The sequence below is a fragment of the Oxyura jamaicensis genome, chromosome 3, assembly GCF_011077185.1.
Source record: "Oxyura jamaicensis isolate SHBP4307 breed ruddy duck chromosome 3, BPBGC_Ojam_1.0, whole genome shotgun sequence".
NCBI classification, from domain to species: Eukaryota; Metazoa; Chordata; class Aves; order Anseriformes; family Anatidae; genus Oxyura; species Oxyura jamaicensis.
Genome location: NC_048895.1, coordinates 97,196,395 through 97,214,275, shown reverse-complemented (window position 1 = coordinate 97,214,275; position 17,881 = coordinate 97,196,395). Strand labels below are relative to the sequence as shown.

At 36.9% G+C, this 17,881-nt stretch overlaps 1 protein-coding gene across 16 annotated transcripts in view; it reads left to right on the top strand.

Annotated features, from left to right (window-relative positions):
- The window catches only part of DLGAP2 (DLG associated protein 2), a 325,073-nt gene that overhangs the window by 215,808 nt on the left and 91,384 nt on the right, over nucleotides 1-17,881 (top strand). For 7 of the 16 annotated variants that reach the window (XM_035323317.1, XM_035323318.1, XM_035323316.1 and 4 more), the window contains 2 exons: nucleotides 333-398; nucleotides 15,265-16,334. In XM_035323317.1, the coding sequence (XP_035179208.1) occupies nucleotides 333-398; nucleotides 15,265-16,334 (1,136 nt within the window). Of the gene's footprint in view, nucleotides 1-332; nucleotides 608-15,264; nucleotides 16,335-17,881 lie in introns of all 16 variants that reach the window. The other 9 variants (XM_035323321.1, XM_035323319.1, XM_035323331.1 and 6 more) reach the window with 2 other exon arrangements.

The window sequence follows — 17,881 nt, the reverse complement described above, 5'->3', positions numbered from 1 at the left end:
AATAAATATATATTATAAAGAAAAGGAAAAAAAAAAAAAAAAGTTAAAAAAGGTTAAAGGGAAACAGAATTTAATGTGACTAAGCAAAGCTGAAAAGAACAATTAATAATGGAAAAAAAATCTGGCAACATTTTAAAGTTCAAAAACCATTAGAACAAGTGGCAAAAAAAAGGATTAAATACTGCAGCTAATAGCACAGCATCAACAGTATCAGAGATACTGAATGGTAAGAGGTATCATTCATTGGGATGTCAAAACCAGCGGCGAGTTTATGTCTGGATAAACAGAAATATCAGAATTATTAAATAGCTACTTTGTTTCTGTCTTTTCAGAAGAAGAGGGTGGCGATCTGCTCAAGTCGGGCTTCAGTTTTCCAGGGACGCCAGAGGAGGAGCTAGGTACAGATCTCGTCTCTCAGGTCATTTGTACTGCTTGTACCCCAAGGCTGGGTGCAGCCGTGGGGGCGAGGAGGCAGGAGGCTGCTCTGTGGCACAGCCTTTCTCCAGCCACAAAGCCCACAGCAAGCATGGCACCAGGTGATGTTAATGAGAGTGGCCAAATTCCTCTCAGCCCGGTCCTTCCAGGAGTTTCTCACCTGCTACATAAGGTTAGAGAACCGAAAGCAGAAAAACGTCAGCTCTGGGTAACATCCAGGCAGCAAATTCAAAAGAAGGTGTTCAAGGAAATTATCAGCTTTCCTTCTTTTGTCTTTTATTTCTCTAGCCTCCAGACAGCATAATAATTACAGAAAGAGTTTTTTAATGTAAATTTTCAAATTTAAAAAATAACAGAAGCATAAAGGAAGTAGAAACTCATAGAGCTCCTTAGTGAAATCTTGATACATCTATATCTCAAAGCTATTAGTAAAATACCCCGTTGGCTTCTGTGCAGCCAGTTTAATACCTTTCATGTTGTGCAAAATTGAGTTTTTATTCCCAGAATTTCATATTCAGATCATCACTGTTTTATGTGAAATCCATCAAAACTTGTTTTACATGCAATTACTTTATGTGGTTATTTTTGGAATAGAAATACAGAAAGTGTTTTTTGTATGATTGCTAGTTAAAGCTCCCTTTATTCAAAGTGAGCATGCTTACATTTTAGAACATAGTAATTTTTGTCCTCTTATGCATATGTTCATGTTAATACATTGCAACAGTTTATTCTGTGTTATTATTATATCTTTGTATATGAAAACAATGTTGTAAACTCTCACCTTGACTTTAATGTTGCATATGGATAGAAAGATAAATCATACTTGCTATATTAAGGGGAAAAAAAAAAAAACAGTTTGAACAAGGAGCATGAATTCAGGCAAGGGATGTCAGTATGTTTAAATGAATTCTTTGAACAGGATTTTCCAAAACAATTAGTGTTGCTATGACTCAGTTACAGTCACATCAGGGATTTCTGTAAACCTTTGGTGTAAAAATATCTATATCAGCCTTGTTTATCCACTTAATATTAAAACTAAGATAAAAAAAAAAAGGGGGGGGGGGGGGGGAGAAGGGGTTAAGTTCCAAAGATTGGACCAAAGGACATGTTAAGAAAGAGAGGTTACTAGTTTCTCAGTTTCTGTCTAAATTATGATTGTGAAAGAAGAAAGATATAATTAAATGTGAGGCTCTCTAGCAATGTCACAAATGAATCCGATGGAGAAGTCACAGAACGTCACAAGAGAAAGTCTCTCAGTCTTATTGGACATTTGTGGTTTTTTTGCCCTGTTGTCCCATTTCACAGGACATATGCAGAAGTTCAGATACAGAATTCATTGCCTCTAACAGCTGGAAAGTTGTTCAGATGTGGATCTAAACTGTAGATATCTGGACTTCCTTTAGAGTCAATGAAGGGTGATAGACTTTTCTAGGACATAGCAGATTTGACCTACTTTAGAAGCTTAACATAGGGTAAAATGAATCATGCCCTAGATGTATGTCAGAACTGTTCTCCTTCTCATTTGGTTAAGAAAGAAATGGAGGATTTCTGAAGCCAGAGCAAATATAAATCAATAATATTAAATGTCAGGTGTCTACAGAAGTAAGGAGCCTCATATGAAATAGTCAGTCAAGGATTAACACAAAGATATATACTAAACTGATCAATTATCCAGCACTCATTACAAAGCAGAGGAGGGAAGAGTCAAAAAAAATGAGGAACAGGAAAGTGAAAAACAAGAAGAAAGTCTTTCTACAAAGAACCACTCTACAAAGAAACTAAACTGCTTTAGAAAACTTCAACTGTCCTGAAGTTTCTGGACAGAGGACAGCAAAAATGCACTAAAATCAAAGAAAGAACTATCCTTGCTCCTAAATGTTGGGTCCCTTTTAATGTCCTCCATTAGTAAGTGCCAAAGTTCACTAGATAATGAATGGAGAGAAGTGAATACTTTTAGTATTTCTAGAAGGAAAATACTGTCTTCCCTACTTAACTGCAAAACTGTAGATGTCCAGAATAGGTGGACTGGATCCCATCAGTAATGTAAAAGCATATGATGTCCCATTCTCCTTTATAAAGAACCTCTGTTAAAAAGGAGCACTGTATGGAAGATGGAAATTGTGAAGACTTTTCTGAAAGTTTTGGGATAGTCAGCTGAGTTCAGTGTAGATAAAAGCAGCTGTGCTATTGTAGACAGCTGAGATGTAGTTGTCTGTGTGTCTCTTGATGTTGTTACCTGAGAGTTTGACTTCAAATCCATGATCTGAACCATTATTAGTGCCCAAGATACCAACATGTAAAAGATAAGTATTCACTGGAGAGAAATATGAATCTGTGTGGATGCTGTAATCACTGGGCTATGGAACAGGTCTCTCTCTTTCTATCCAAGTGACTATTTAATATCTTTTTTTGAATTAACTATCTCAGTCTGAGGGACTGCTAGAGAAAAAAAAAAGAAAAAAAAGAAAAAAAAAAAAAAAAAAGAAAGGGCTTTCCTTGAGAAATACTGTTATTGCCCCAAGTCAAGGCAGAGTAGAGATGATATTCTTTATGGTAGTTCTAACTGTAGAACCATTCATTATGTTGGATTCTCATACCTGCTCACTGTCTGAAGGATCTTCAAGCTACAGTCTCTCTGGTATAGAAAGATCTCTGGCTCCAGGCCCTTATTTATAAAATAGGCTTAATATTTCCTACTGAGGCTTTCTGGGCTTTGGTGGGAATTAATTAATGTTTGCATAGTATTTCACCAGAGTGAAAATGCTGAATAATCACTAAATAATATTATTAATACAATGATCCACTGCCTTAATTGGGAAAAGGTATCAAGGGATGGGACTGATCTCAACTGTTACATTATTGATTCTCTAAAAGAGCTCATTAGTTAATACAGGCAGAAATGCAATGGATTCTTTTAAAAGAGCTTACCCAAGCATTCATAGTCTTTTCTCAAGAACAATATTGCACAGCTTTTCCATTACTACTTCATTAACAGAGATCCAGATGATAAGTATTTTCATGGTTACAAGGTTCACACTCACACCAAAAAAATCCTGTTCTTTTCACTATGAATGTCTGGAATAAACAACCTGATAAAGGTTGCAAGGCATGGTAGCAGGAGGAAGAGCTCTGACATAACATGATCTCAAGCAACTCACCCTAAGTCACTGAGCAAGGAAACTTGATTTCTTATAGGTCCAAGTTTTCTTCTATCTGGTAGTTATAAAATCTGAACAATGTCACATATGGAACTACACTTTTCTGTACACAATGGAAACTTCTTTCAATCTTATTCGTTTTAGGCATGTGTAGGGAAAAGCAACAATTTGCTTTGGGTGTCAAAAACAAATAGTGCAATCTGGGCAAGAGACATATGGAAAATGTGCCATGTTTAAATGCAATTCAAATAGAATAAAAACCACCAGCATTGGAACATCAAAGATAGGATGAATTTTTCTGTAAATATAGATTTTCATTGGTACTACAGGCACACAGTACAGAGGGAAAATAGATTATTGAAAACATATTTTGACTCCTTTTTATAGGCAAGAAAAGCATTTATTTTACAAGAGTTAAACATTTAGCTTCCAGTGTTATGCAAAGAAAGGAAATTTGCATTAAAGGCTTTTTGCTTCAGTAAATTTGTTCTAACTTCAAGAAATGAAGGAATATTGAGTTGATGTTAGGTAGAAGGTTAAAACCTATAAAACGGGTTGCATTTACTAATAGTGTTCTTAACCTGCCCTAGTTGCAAAGTAAACTGTAAGGGAGTTTAGGGACGGGTTAGAAAAATGTATTTTTATTTCACAGTTGTTGCAGTCATGCTTTTGATTAATTGGTATGGTTCAAGTGTCAGCCAGTAACTCATGGTTATTCAATCACTTTGACTGCATGATCATGCCATTATGACTTTATGTGTTGAAAGGAAAAGGATATAGCCGTTCTTGAAATCAAAAAATAAATAAAGGCCTGACTTTCCAGTTTGTCTGTCTTTCTATCTAATTATCCAGCCTTGCTCAGCACAGTCAGTTTGAACACTGTGCACTTTTCACACATTTTAGTTTCCTATAACAAGCATGACAAGAAAATTTTCCAAGGACAGACTAGCACTTAGCTGTCCTTTGTGCCAGATCCATGACTCTGTTCACTTTTTCTCAGAGCACCCAGGGATAGTTAAACAGGTGTAAACTGGGGCTGGAGCTGATGGGACTTCGTTCAGACAGAAGGATTGGCCACACAGAATAAACTGCTACAGAAACACTTATCCCAGTAATTAGCAGGCATAGTAACAGGTACTTCATCTTAAATACTTACTTGGGCATTATACTTAATACTTAAGTGGACATACATATCAGTGGGCTGAATATATCTCCACTCTGACACTAGCCCTCAGAGGTGCTGAGAGTAGTCTTACTTTTATACCTGTGCTAAGGAGAACCGAGGTAGGGAGTCTGCAAGAGATACCCACAAAGGTTAGCTTTAACCTGGTGAGGCAAGGGCAAGCCTGTTTGTAGCTATTGTCATCACTTCCCATGGCCTTATCCCAGACCACAGAAAAAAATCATAGCTGGACTGGAAATCCTGGCTGCAACTTTCCCAAATTCTAACCACAGCACTAACCTTCTTCCATATAATAAAATTATGTAGACAGAGAGTTTGGTATAGAGGTATGGAAGTCTTTTAAATTTACAGGTGGGTTTAAATATGACACCCCAACACCTGTCTCTTGTTTGCTCATTGAGACTAGCTGAACAGATATTGCAAAAAAAATGCTTCTTTTTAATACTCCAGCATATTTCTAAATAATTTAACATCAGATCCTTGCTCTTCCTATTCCCAAAAGTTGTAGTGTAGAAAATTATGGATGTGATGATCAAGACCTCAGAAAATAGTGGGGAGTGTTTGTCAGAGAACAAATTTTGAACTTATTCTTGAGAGCAGATTTCTGTGAATTACTTTCATTCACAGAACAGAATGAAATAATATGGCCTGAGCATCATATACAAACATACTAACTACTGTGCATTTTAATTTTATGCTGTTGGCAACAAATGATTGTAAACAGTCTACAGACCAGAAGCTATTTGTAGAAATTAAACACCTCACAATATCAGATAACTCTGCAAAAATCCCATTAGGCCCAAGGTCAATTCACAAACACAAAAAGATATTTGTAAGGGTGTAAGATTAATCAAATGGCTTATTTGCTATGAATTATTCATCCATTTCTACTACCAAATACAAAAGAGTTTACATATTTGTTACTTTGCCAAGAAGGAAAATATTTTTGGTCTAAATGACTTATGCACTCAGACAGGGCTGGCCAGCTGAGGAGGCTCCTAAGTTCAGTAGCAGAGAAAATATTTTTTCTAAGCAGAAACTTAGTCCAATTGTTAGACCACATCTGGAATACTAACTCCAGTATCTGCACTAGAATGAATGAAAGACCTTTCCAAGGAAAAGAGAGAGAGAGGACATGAGAAGGTGATGAAACAGCTTGAGTTATATTTCACACTTGGAATGTGGGATGTTAGCAAATGAGGGACTTTTTTCTCTTCCTTGTGCTCTGATGACCTCTGTAACGCCTGGATATACAGCTGATCCTCAGCACTTACTTTTTTATAGACAAAAGCACTTACTTTTCTACAGACAGGGGAACAGCTCCAGTGAAGATGAGAGACTGACTCATCTGAATGCCTCCCCAAGCTTGTCTTCACCACTGAGTGTCTTCCCTTCTTTGTCTCCTTTTAGCAGTATAAAACATGCAGCCTTTTAAAGGTATTCCCATGATGAGCAGTTTAAATTATGTGCTTGTCAGTCCCCCAGAAAAAAAAAAATAAAAAAAAATTACCATGTTCTGCCTCCACATGTTTGTTATGGTCTGCTTATAATCTGTCTAGAGCAGGAGTGTTGGTATTGGCAGAGCCAAGGTGGTAGAGGTACTTCCAGCGTGGATGTACACAACCATGTCTCTGTCTCACAGTGACAGCCACTGATTGAGTCTCCTTCATAAGGGGCTTTGCGCTACTGTGACTGTAGCATGATAAACACCAGCAAATACTCTTTATACAGTCAAGACTTTCACTAGTGAGTTCCTTTTCACCTTTCAGAACAACTTTCTTGTGCCATTCCATTTCATTTTTACACATTTCTACAAAGTCGTTTTCTCTTTATAAATAACCAGCCAACAACATAATAAGATGTCTTGTCTCAGATTTGGTATGGGTGTGTGGTACTTACACCACCACCACCTCATTCCAGGAGCAGGGTTCACAGTTTGACCCATCATCTGGGTGCTAAAGGTTGCAGGAAAAGGCAATGAATATCTGCAATGTTTCTCACAGACCCAAAATAGAGCTCAGCCAGGCAGAAAAACAGGCAGCACCCTGATTTGAAAAACTCCCAGTCTGAAGGTTATGGAAAGAGGGAGATTGTCTGCCTGTTACTATGGCAACATGTTTAAAAGGGAACATGTCACCAGGCTGCAGTTTCTTCCTGCACCCCATAGGAAAATCAGGATGAGACCTCCTCCATCTCAGTGGGTTGAGCAGAGCAGAAAAGTTCACAATACAATGACAAAGCAGCAAGAGGCGGCACCAAGGGTGTACAGCCAAGCAGATAATGATGAACTCTTAAAAGTGAAAAAAATAAAAATAAAAATAAAAAATAAATGTTTTAGGTTAAACCAAGGCTGAAACTTTGACATTTTTGGTGAATTTAAGTCTACAAAGAACTGATGCTGAAACAAATAGAAAAACAAATAATTTTCTTAATAATTTTCTTCAGCTTAAAGACAATTTAAAGGTTGCATTAAATGTATTTTTTTATTTTTTTAAGTGAAGGGTATTTTGAAATAGAAAGGTATTTTAAATTGAACAGTCATGTGTTCTCTGGCAGTAATCAATGCTTCTGAGAATTAATGTTATTTCTTTCCCCAAAGAGCTCTCGACAAAATAAGTGAATCTTTAAAATACGCTCATTTTTTATGGAATAATAGCAGCAATTTAGAAGGAATGTACAGTAAATATTTTTGCTTGGATATAGAAACATAAGTTCTTGTAGTCCCTTCAGAGAGTGGTACTACAGAGAATTGTAAACTTTCTGTCATGAATAGTCATGAATAAAGGGCAAATTAAGAAGAATTTCAGAAATATTAAGCAAAATAATAATAATAATTCAAGGAAGAAGTTCATAACTACCAGCATTATTTGTTATGTTTATTTTTCATCTACTAGAAAACAAACCTTGTAAATTCGGTAGGTCCATTCAGCTGAATTGCTGGTCCAAGTGGTTTGGATCCTTGGGATTACATCTTGTTCTCATTGACATCCATGGCAGGATTCCAGAAGAACCAGTTTCATACCTTCATTCCATCCTTTTTCCAAATTGAGACCCTTACAGGCTCTTTGTACATTTATTCCAACCCAGGATGAGCTGTGCTTTCTGTGATACAGAGCCCTGATCAGAGGTGATCCTCCTCAAGTGATAATATTCACAGGTAAACTACACAAGAACTTTTCTCAGCAAATGTTTAGGACTAACTCCAATCCCAGTGAAGTTAATGGGAGATTTGTCATTGCCATCAATGTGACAAGGATTTCCCCTTTTCTTCTAGAGTTATGTGCAGATTCCTCTATAAATCCTTGAGCTCTACTACCCAATTACTCTAGCTCTCTTTAATTGCTTAGGTGCATAGTAAACACATTTGTCAGAGTCTCTGATGAGAAAGTGGTTGAATTTTAATGACACCAAGGGAATCTGATTGTCCCCTATATTTGAACTAATAACTAGAAGTACCAAAATTTTCTCCTTTGGGAAAATAAGTTTATAAAGCCATGTACAAGAAGGAACAAAATAAGTTTAATGGTGTTGGGCTGGCATTTCTGGTCTGTATTTGGAATCATTATAGCCAATTTTCTTATAACCTATTTTTAAATGATATTCACACAGTGAAGCCCTGTTTAGCTACATACAGCTGTATTTCTCCAGATTACAGGATCATGTTTATGTGTTAGTTAGTTTAGATCAATGAAATTCTGATACTTTATATTTTTGTCAATAGCTTCACTGATCACAGTCTGTGAAAAAGTGGCAGTCATGAATCATTTTGTGGGCTTAACTCTGTCACAGCACTGTTGTAAAAGTGAATAGTGGTGATGTACTTTGAACATGAAAAGCACTATGCAGATCTGTATGTTACATACTGATCAATACTAGGACAATGGAAAATAATTTTGCATCACTCTGAGGGCTAACTGCATTCCTCCATTTCAACCCCTGGAGCTTCTTGCAGTTCCCATATTTCCTCTCCAGGCTTTCTGTCCTGTCCCTTGTTGCAGCTTTGGGAGCAACATTGTGCCTCTCATTTCTCCCAGACAAGTCAAGGTCCCATTATTCCACCTATAAGATGTGGAAATTGTGTCAATCCATGTTTCCTTTCTTTTCTTTCATTTCTCCTTTTTCACTTATGGCATGCCCCGTTCTCCGTTCTAAGGGGTCTGTGTTGTTACACTGCTTCAACATGTCCCTGGTCACAGCTTTCCCCAGTGACCACAATTGTTGGTGTTTATTTACTACCAGTTAATACTACTTTGTGTTCCCCAAAATTCAATATCTCACCCCCGTACCCTATAACCACCATCATATCAAAGATCCCATACTCACTCATGGACAGTGTTACTGTGCACTCCTTTACTCTACACCCTTATTATCTCAGAAATAAATCCATTGGGCTGTTAGCTTGCCAATCTGCTAATCTCTGCTTGAAAGATGGATGGAGCTGAAGTAAAAGAATTGTTGTTCTGAAAGATATAATCGTGTGCCATCAAATATTCGTTCCACCTGCAGGTATCTGCGTCAGTGCTCAGAACTGTGAATGTACTAAATACATGGCAGCACTCCACATGCTCCTTATTTTTCCCTTTGGGTTTTCTGACTTTGCTCCAAATTATTATGTTCTGGTCACTGATGCTGTTTTAGGAATAGAATTTGCATGTCCATTTTTATCTAACACAGGAGTTATAAAAACCGTCTTATCCTTGGTCATTATTCATCATGTGGTTCCACTGAATTAGCTTGGGCTGTCAAATCATTTTCCATATTTTAGCAGTAGACATGTGCTTCAGATCACCTAACTTTAGATATTTATGATGTAGTTTTCTGCATTGGAACCTGTCACCCACATCTTTCCCTATAGTCAGCAGAGATAAATATGTACTTGAAGGATGGTATTCATCCGACATTTTTGAGACCCGTAGTTCAGGCTGAGATGAATCATGCTGGTTTCTCACATTCCAAAATAAAACCACATCCAGATGGCCTATTTGCAATAATTTTTTGCCCATGCTATGCTTGAAATCATATCTACATTTTGGTTGGAAAAGTCCTATTTACATTGTCTGAAACTACAACGGCAACCATTTAACTATGGACTGATCACCTCTTATAGCTCTTTTTATAGCTCTTTTTAGTCTACTAGTATAAACACTGACATATGTAGCTACCACAAAGACCACTCAGGGTACTGAACAGACAGGCATTTATTTATTTATTTCAGGCTTGTTTCAGGTGCCTAAGTGTCAGAACAAGACACAAATCCAGATACAGCCCATAAATCATGTTTGTTTGATAGCCTTGGGCATTTTGGCGCTTAGCTTTACATCCTCAGATCTGCCTACTTCTCTCCTTTGACTGTACAGGGACATTGGATGCATAGATGACCATGTTGCTATAGCCCTGGTAGAGCTGATTATCTATTTTTGAGGATATGCTACCCCTCAAACTTCAATATTTCAAGTAAGCAGCCTGAGGTGTTAGATGAGAAGTCACAGATGGGTAGTACCATGTGCTGTGCATCCAGCCAATGTAACAGAAAATACAAGCCATCTTCTAAAGCTGGAGGTTAAAGCCAGGTAATCACCCAGTCTTTCCACTTTAATGTAAATTTTATATGAGGTATTGTGCTACATAGATAGGTTGGAAATCTCAGAATAGCAGCTTAGGGAATTTCCAGAATTTCTTCCTTGCACTTGGCAGGTTAGTCACTCATCTCAATCCCTGAAAGTGTTCATTTTCATGGTTAGAATAAAACAGAGAAAAATATCACAAGTTAATGAGGAAACAGTGCTCATCTAATTCTGGGGACAGCAATCCTTGGACAGACAAATCTCCAGCTAACGCATTTTATTTATGCATTTGTAAGACGCAATATGTACTTATTTGATTAATATATTTGATTTTACAACATTCAATATTTGTATAAGTTATAGGTTAGGCTGTGAGGATATTTTTTTTCATAATACATTGCAGTACTAATTAAACTGAGTGAAACTGCATAGTGCAGCAGTGCGGGTCTCTATACCACTTCTATTTCAGAGCTGGATTAGGTAGCCCTTTTCAGCACTGTGTTTTATTTGTTACACCATCCTAAAGAGCTGTTTCTTCTCCAATTAAAATAGCACAAATGTTTTAGAAGCAGTTTGCCAAGCCTTACAAATTTAAAGCTATTTAAATTAAGTTTTGAATAAAAAGAAGTGTTTTGAAAAAAAAATATCAAAAAGTAAAAATCAGGCACCATTTAGTAGTTCCAGGTTTTATTATGACGCTTCACAAGCTTACTTTCAATGCATAACAGACAAAAAAGATTTGTACCAAAAAGATTTGTGGAGGCATACACTTGTTTTGAAAGTCAGAGATTCCAAGTGCTTTTGCACTGATTCCTTTTAGCAAAGAGCAGCGTTCCAGGAACTCAGAGATGCAAATTTTTCATTGCTTAAAGTTTTTTTTTTTTGTCCCTTTTGCCATAGCACATTCACAAGCAGTCTAATTCATCATTTCAGATGATATTGTTGGTCATTGTATCTCTCTTTTTCCCTTTGATACTGACTGACGCAAGTAAGAAGTTTGAATGCTCTATAAATTGTGACCAGTCCCTGAAGACATAAAACTAACATCTGCCTTGAAAAGGAGAGCAGCTGTTTTCGCATCAGAAAGTAGAGAAGAAAACCAGGAAAAAAGAGCAGAAAAGGACATGGCCTAACAGGGAAAGAGGTGTAAGAGACAGGAAAGGATACAGGAATTCTTGAGTATGTCAAGGTTAAAGGTTTACTTATATTTGCGCAGTAGTTCCTGGAAAGAAGAACTTTGAGGGATTTTCAGGATTTTGGAACTACTGGATTCTCCATGATTGAACCTGAAAAAAAAAAAAAAAAAAAAAAAAAAAAAAAAAAGAAAAAAAAAAGAGAGCTATTCCTGTGCCCACCTGTATTTTTATCTTATTCAGTTCCTCTGTTTGCTTGGGGTTATATTTGCTTGTTCTTCTGTCCTCCTTCAATTCATTGGTTCTGATGGTGGCAATTTCTTTAATAGATGTACTAATGTAGAGGTAATAATGTACTAGACACATTAGTATCCTCAATTACTTTGGTATTTTTATAGTAATTGCCCTAAGAAATTATAGGAACTGATGTAAATAATAATAATAACCATAATAATTTTATATATTACGTATATTATTATCTTCAAGAAATACTTAACATTCCAGTCATTATCCAATCTGTCATTCTTGGATTATTCTGGCATTTATTATTTTTATACAAAATTTTATGATCTTACCTTTCTCTTTAAACAAAACAGGAAAAAAATATATATATATATTGTGGCTTTACAAATTTTTATGAATCAACTGAGCTGTGGATGTTGACCACAGACACACTTTCAGCCTCTTACAAATGACAGAAAAGCATGTTAGCTTAATTGAATTTTAAGCTAGCACATTTTTCTTTGTGTTTCTGGCAGGCTAAGAGCTAGCACATGGTCAATTACGCTGGTCTGGTATCATACAGTAATTCATTCAGCCATAGCTCAACTGTTTCTTTGAGCCCTGAAACAGACCTCCCGAACAAAGTTGAATGAACAGTACAAAGTACGGGTGACTCAGCAAATATATATATATATATAATACTGCAAAAATTTGAAGATTTTAAGAGATTTTTTAAGAAGAAGTAAAGGTGTGTGAAAGCAGGTTTGATGTCCCAAACAGATCCCAGACTTAACTGGAGTGATATATTTAGAAGGTGCACGCCTAAGTAATTTGAGACTTTATTTAGTATCAGTTACTCTCCCTGGCAGATTTTCGAAGGGAAAATTACTTTTGGAAAGTACCCCCTTTTAATTCAGTTTTTAATTATTTTGATTATGCTTATTAAATGCCTATGGCATTTTCCAGCTACTGTATCTCAAGCAAAAAATAAAAATACAAAAAAATCAAAAATTCCATGAGGCACATAAAATGCCATACAACTATGAAAACAACTTACAGAAAATTGTATTTTTTCTATAGTTGCACTGTGCTTGAATTATCAGGAATCACGAGGGATGGAAAAAGCTGTTAGATTGCCCATTGCAGTGCAATCAAGTTATGCTGTACCACATTCCTAGGGATGTATCAGGATGAAAATGTTTGAAGTCTTCTGGGCTGTGTTTGATGCTGTGTGAGTCCAGTAGTTCTGTTCTAGGGAACTCTTTTAAATGAGTTCTTTGCTCCTGGCTAGCTCTTTCTTTCCTTCTGCATGTCTGCCATGCCTTTCCTTTTTTGTTTTGAAATGCAATGGCAATTCACAGATGTAGTGCAAGAGTCACCTTCATTTGTAGATGTGCAAGATGGTGATGAAACGGCTCGGGGATGGCTCTTGTGTGTCACTTTGATGGAGGAGCTTCCTTCCACCTCTCTTTGACTCATACAACTGTGAAAATGAAAACCAACAAGTCCACAAGCGTTTTGGAAAACCGTTGCCTATGTTCCAGTTTACTTTCCTGTAAAAGAAGAATAGTGCCTTCCACGTCTCACAGGATTGTAAGAACTAATGCAGTAATTTCTGTCAGGTGCTTTGGAAACCCTTTGTGGGAAGTAAAGTCTAAGTTCAACACATTGACCATTATTATTCCCCCAATAATGTCTGGTAATGTGCTGGGTTAAGTGCCATTTACTGCAATGCTGCTTATGTGGCTGAATCCAACACACTGTTATAACTTACTGCTTTGTCTATATATAGCTGTACTTTTAATTGGATAATCCAAATTATGTCATTTCAGGGAAACAGTTATATTTCCTCTTTCTAACTATATTTATGCAGGGTATTATAAGCTGAATAGTACAACAGATTGAGTAATGAACAGTAATGAGTTTTTATTTTAATGTGAAAAACTAAGTAAAAGAAGCTGTTGCAAAAACAAACTAGAAGCAGAAAAGGATATGTACACATACATATACCATGATAAAGTCTAGAGGTGAAATATGGACACAAGTCCATATTTGACTTTAGCGTAGCAGGATTGCACCAAGGATGAAGAATGTTTTATTGTTTAATAGTTTAATTCTACATCCATTTAAAAACATTATGTGGAGCTTTTTTGAAATTAAGATGTAATAAAATCAATTAAAGCATCTACCACTATAGGAAATGTATAGCATTTAGGTTATAAGATTGAATGCTGAATAGGTTTTGATTTGTTTCAGGACAATATGCAGATGTTGAGTTTCACCAGCAGTGGGAACTTATAGGACAGATTTTATATATGCTTAGACATCCCTCATAGTGCTCTTTGGCTACTGTGTTACCTCTAGAGGTTAGTACTCAGTGCCAGGTTATATTGCTATATATAACAATATTCTCTGGTTTCCATTTTGGTCCAGGCCTTCAAATTCTTTACATCAAGCACCTGTGCAAGATTGCTTTTTAGAGCAAATTTACAGAAAGACTGAGCTAAGTGGGTTGTAAGCATAAACACATATGCATCTGTCTGATCCTCTAAAGGATTGTCATGCATCCTATATGTTTGTCTGATTTTGAATTGTTGCTTAAATAAGCTGAAATTGAAGAGGGAAAGTGTTTGATTTTATTTTTTTTTTTGTAGCATTTGACAGCTGCTAGAAATTGCATGAAAGAAAAAAATATCAAAGGCTCCAGTATCCAAATCTTTACTTACAAGCTACATTTATTGAGTAATCATGCTTGTTTAATAACCACAGCTTGAAGCGCATGATCCATAGGAACAAATAATCTAGTATATAATAGTCAGTAGCTTGTACCTAAAGATATTTGTTCTATCAGGAATAACAGATTTTTAAAATAAATATTTTGTAGTTTGTATATCAAAGGAAAAAAGTGGTCTAATAGACATGTTTGTACATGTATGGGAATAGTGATAATAGATCTAGATGAATGATAATACATGTTCAAATAGTATGAAAAGCTTATTCGTAAGCCATTTAATTGAGCTTGATTTCAGCATGTTCATATTCTTTTTCTTTGTACTGTTTATTTTTTGTGTTTATGAACAGTGAACTTCAGATCCTGAAGCTGAGATTCGTTTAAGAAAATGAAACTGTGCGTGATAAGGAAATGACTCTTAACATATCTCTAGGTTAATATATCCAACTGAGGAATCCCAGAAATAGAAATCAGACCCACATTGTTTAAATGACTAGACAAAAAGCTTGACATATGAATTCCAAATATCAGATAATAAACTGAATACTTGAGTGTATCCATTAAATGCATTTGAGTAAATTTGCGTAATGAATAACTTCATGAAATTGTAAAGCCACTAGCAGACAATTTTGCAGACAGGAAGGAGGCTGAATTCACCTCATAAATTGCTTATAGTGAGTAATTTTATCATTTTAAAATGGTGAATGAAATCCTATGAATGATGAGACCTTCCATTGATTTTATAGATAAATTAGTTTAGTTTTGCAGTGTACTTGGATTTTGCAAGTTAATCTTTTAATCAGACAGATAACATACATTTTATGTGTTCTCCTGACAGACCAGCAGTACTCATGGTCGCCTTCTCAGCACTTCAATGAAGAAAGATACTCTCCTGCTCCGAGGAATATGAAAGGATTATCTGGCAGTCGCAACCAACCACAGTTATGTTCAGCTCATACTTGTGGCTTAGCATCCCCTGAAGATTGCGAACACACCCACGACCATATCCACCATGGGCAGGAGCCAAGGCAATCGTATCTTCTCAGCCCCACGGAGAGTTGCCCGATGGACCACCATCGTTGCTCACCACGCAGCTCCATTCATTCTGAATGCATGATGATGCCCATGGTAATGGGCGATCACATGTCAAGTAGCACTTTCCCCAGAATGCACTACAGCTCTCATTACGACACAAGAGACGACTGCGCCATGTCTCACGGTAACCCTAAGATTAACCGTATTCCTGCAAATCTTTTGGACCAGTTTGAAAAACAACTTCCTCTTCACCGGGATGGGTTTCACACTTTACAGTACCAGAGGACCTCAACAGCTGCAGAACAACGCAGTGAGAGCCCAGGAAGAATACGCCATCTCGTTCATTCAGTCCAGAAACTTTTTACTAAATCTCATTCTCTGGAAGGATCATCCAAGGGCAATGTTAATGGAACAAAGGGAGACAGTCGAGGGGATGACCATCATCATGGGCACCATTCCAAGCATAGCAAAAGGAGTAAAAGCAAGGAGCGAAAACCAGAAAGCAAGCATAAATCTGGAATGAGCAGCTGGTGGAGCTCAGATGATAATTTGGACAGCGATAGCACTTATCGAACCCCTAGCGTGGTAAATAGGCACCATACGGATCATATATCCCATTGCTACCCTGAGGCACTCCAGGGACATTTTGGGGATCTCTCATTGAAGACTTCCAAAAGTAACAATGATGTGAAATGTTCAGCTTGTGAAGGGCTAGCAATGACCCCTGATGGTAAATACATGAAAAGGAGTTCTTGGTCCACGCTTACAGTAAGTCAAGCTAAAGAAGCTTATCGCAAATCATCACTGAACTTAGATAAGCCTCTGGTTCATCAGGAAATCAAACCTTCCTTGAGGCCATGCCATTACCTTCAGGTAAGAGGAAGACTTTCTTAGTATTTATAATGGAAACAGAAACACAGTTGATGTCATAAAGTCATTGTAAAAATGCAAGAGTCCTGTGCGTATCTCTCTTAAGCATATCTGTGTGGAATTCAGACATTCCATGAAGATGAAAAAAAATCTTGCTTTAGTCTTTGTGTAAAAGGAACAGGTAAAAAACACAAATAAAACTGGTGTGATATAAATTAGTTTAAGGATTTGTTGTCATCTTCAGAGTTCATGTTGCACATCTCAGTAAAATTCATAAATCAAACTGAAAAAGGGGCAGTTCTCCCAAAGTCTGGGACTAGAAAAAAGTGTGTCAAATACAACTGTAGATGAGTGATTTCAAAAGTGGGTTATGTGGAATCCTATTTTTGTGTTCCTTTTCTCTAAGTTAAGTAACAAGTTAATAGATTTACTGGCTTATTCAATTGCTTTTTCTTGATGATGATTACTCACAAAGTTCCTTTTAGTGATTAGGTCATCCGAAATTAAGTTGAACTGAGCCCTTTTGAGTTCATATTATAAGCTATCTTTGCTGAATGTTACACTAGTACCTTGGGAAGATAGGTATCTCAGGTGTGGTACTCAGACTATTTGTGGTGGTGTGCTACACACACGTTTTCTTTAGCAGTTCCCACTTTGTCCTACATTTAAACTCAAACCTGCTTCTTGCTGCCATTTGCCGCCCCAAAATCATGCTAGTGTAGCCATTTATGATGCTGCACAATGATCTGGATCTTGAAGGGATAAGGGCTTTAAAAAAAGTTCCAAAATAGGTCTTTTCGGATGTTGACATCACTTACAAGGCCTATGTCCAGCACAGTCCCTTGGCAAGTATCATTAGCACATCAGGCTGTACAGAGAACTGCACTGGGAGCAGTAAAGGAAGGAAGGAGTATCTAGGAGGGTAACTTCTTCAGCTGTCATTGCCATTGGAAAAACAACAACAACAACAACAACAAAGTACATTATACAAATATTCCCTTTGGTGCTTTTAACAAGCACAGCCTGCAAAGCCAAAGTTGTTCTGAGTGCCTTCTCTTTTTATTTCCTTTTAATGAACTCTTTTCCAGAATTTAACAGATTCCCACATTAACGCAGGCAAATCTCCACTCCAGATTTATGTATTTAGAGATCTCCGATTCCTGTGGGCTCTGCAGAAGCCAACAGACACAGACTGTTGTCTACCTCTATGTAGAGCTCTCTTCCGTCTGAGCAATAGGGAACCAATAGTAATGAGTCACACTTGTAGGGCCAAATCTTTTCAAATGCACATGCAGTCATCCAGGATCAATCTCCTTGATGAAAGAGGAAAAGTTCCTCATTGCAGAGAAAATAAAATAATTACTTGCAACCCTCATAGCATTTCCATGCAAATTGATTCCAACTTAGTCTGACAGCAATGATATTTTTTCATACCCAAATACAGTTATCCATGTAAAACAGCCTGCCCTGGAAGCTTTTAATCTAACTCAATGAGCCAGAACTGGAAGTGCATCCTGTGCAGAGACTTCCACTTCTGTCTGTGTTACAAA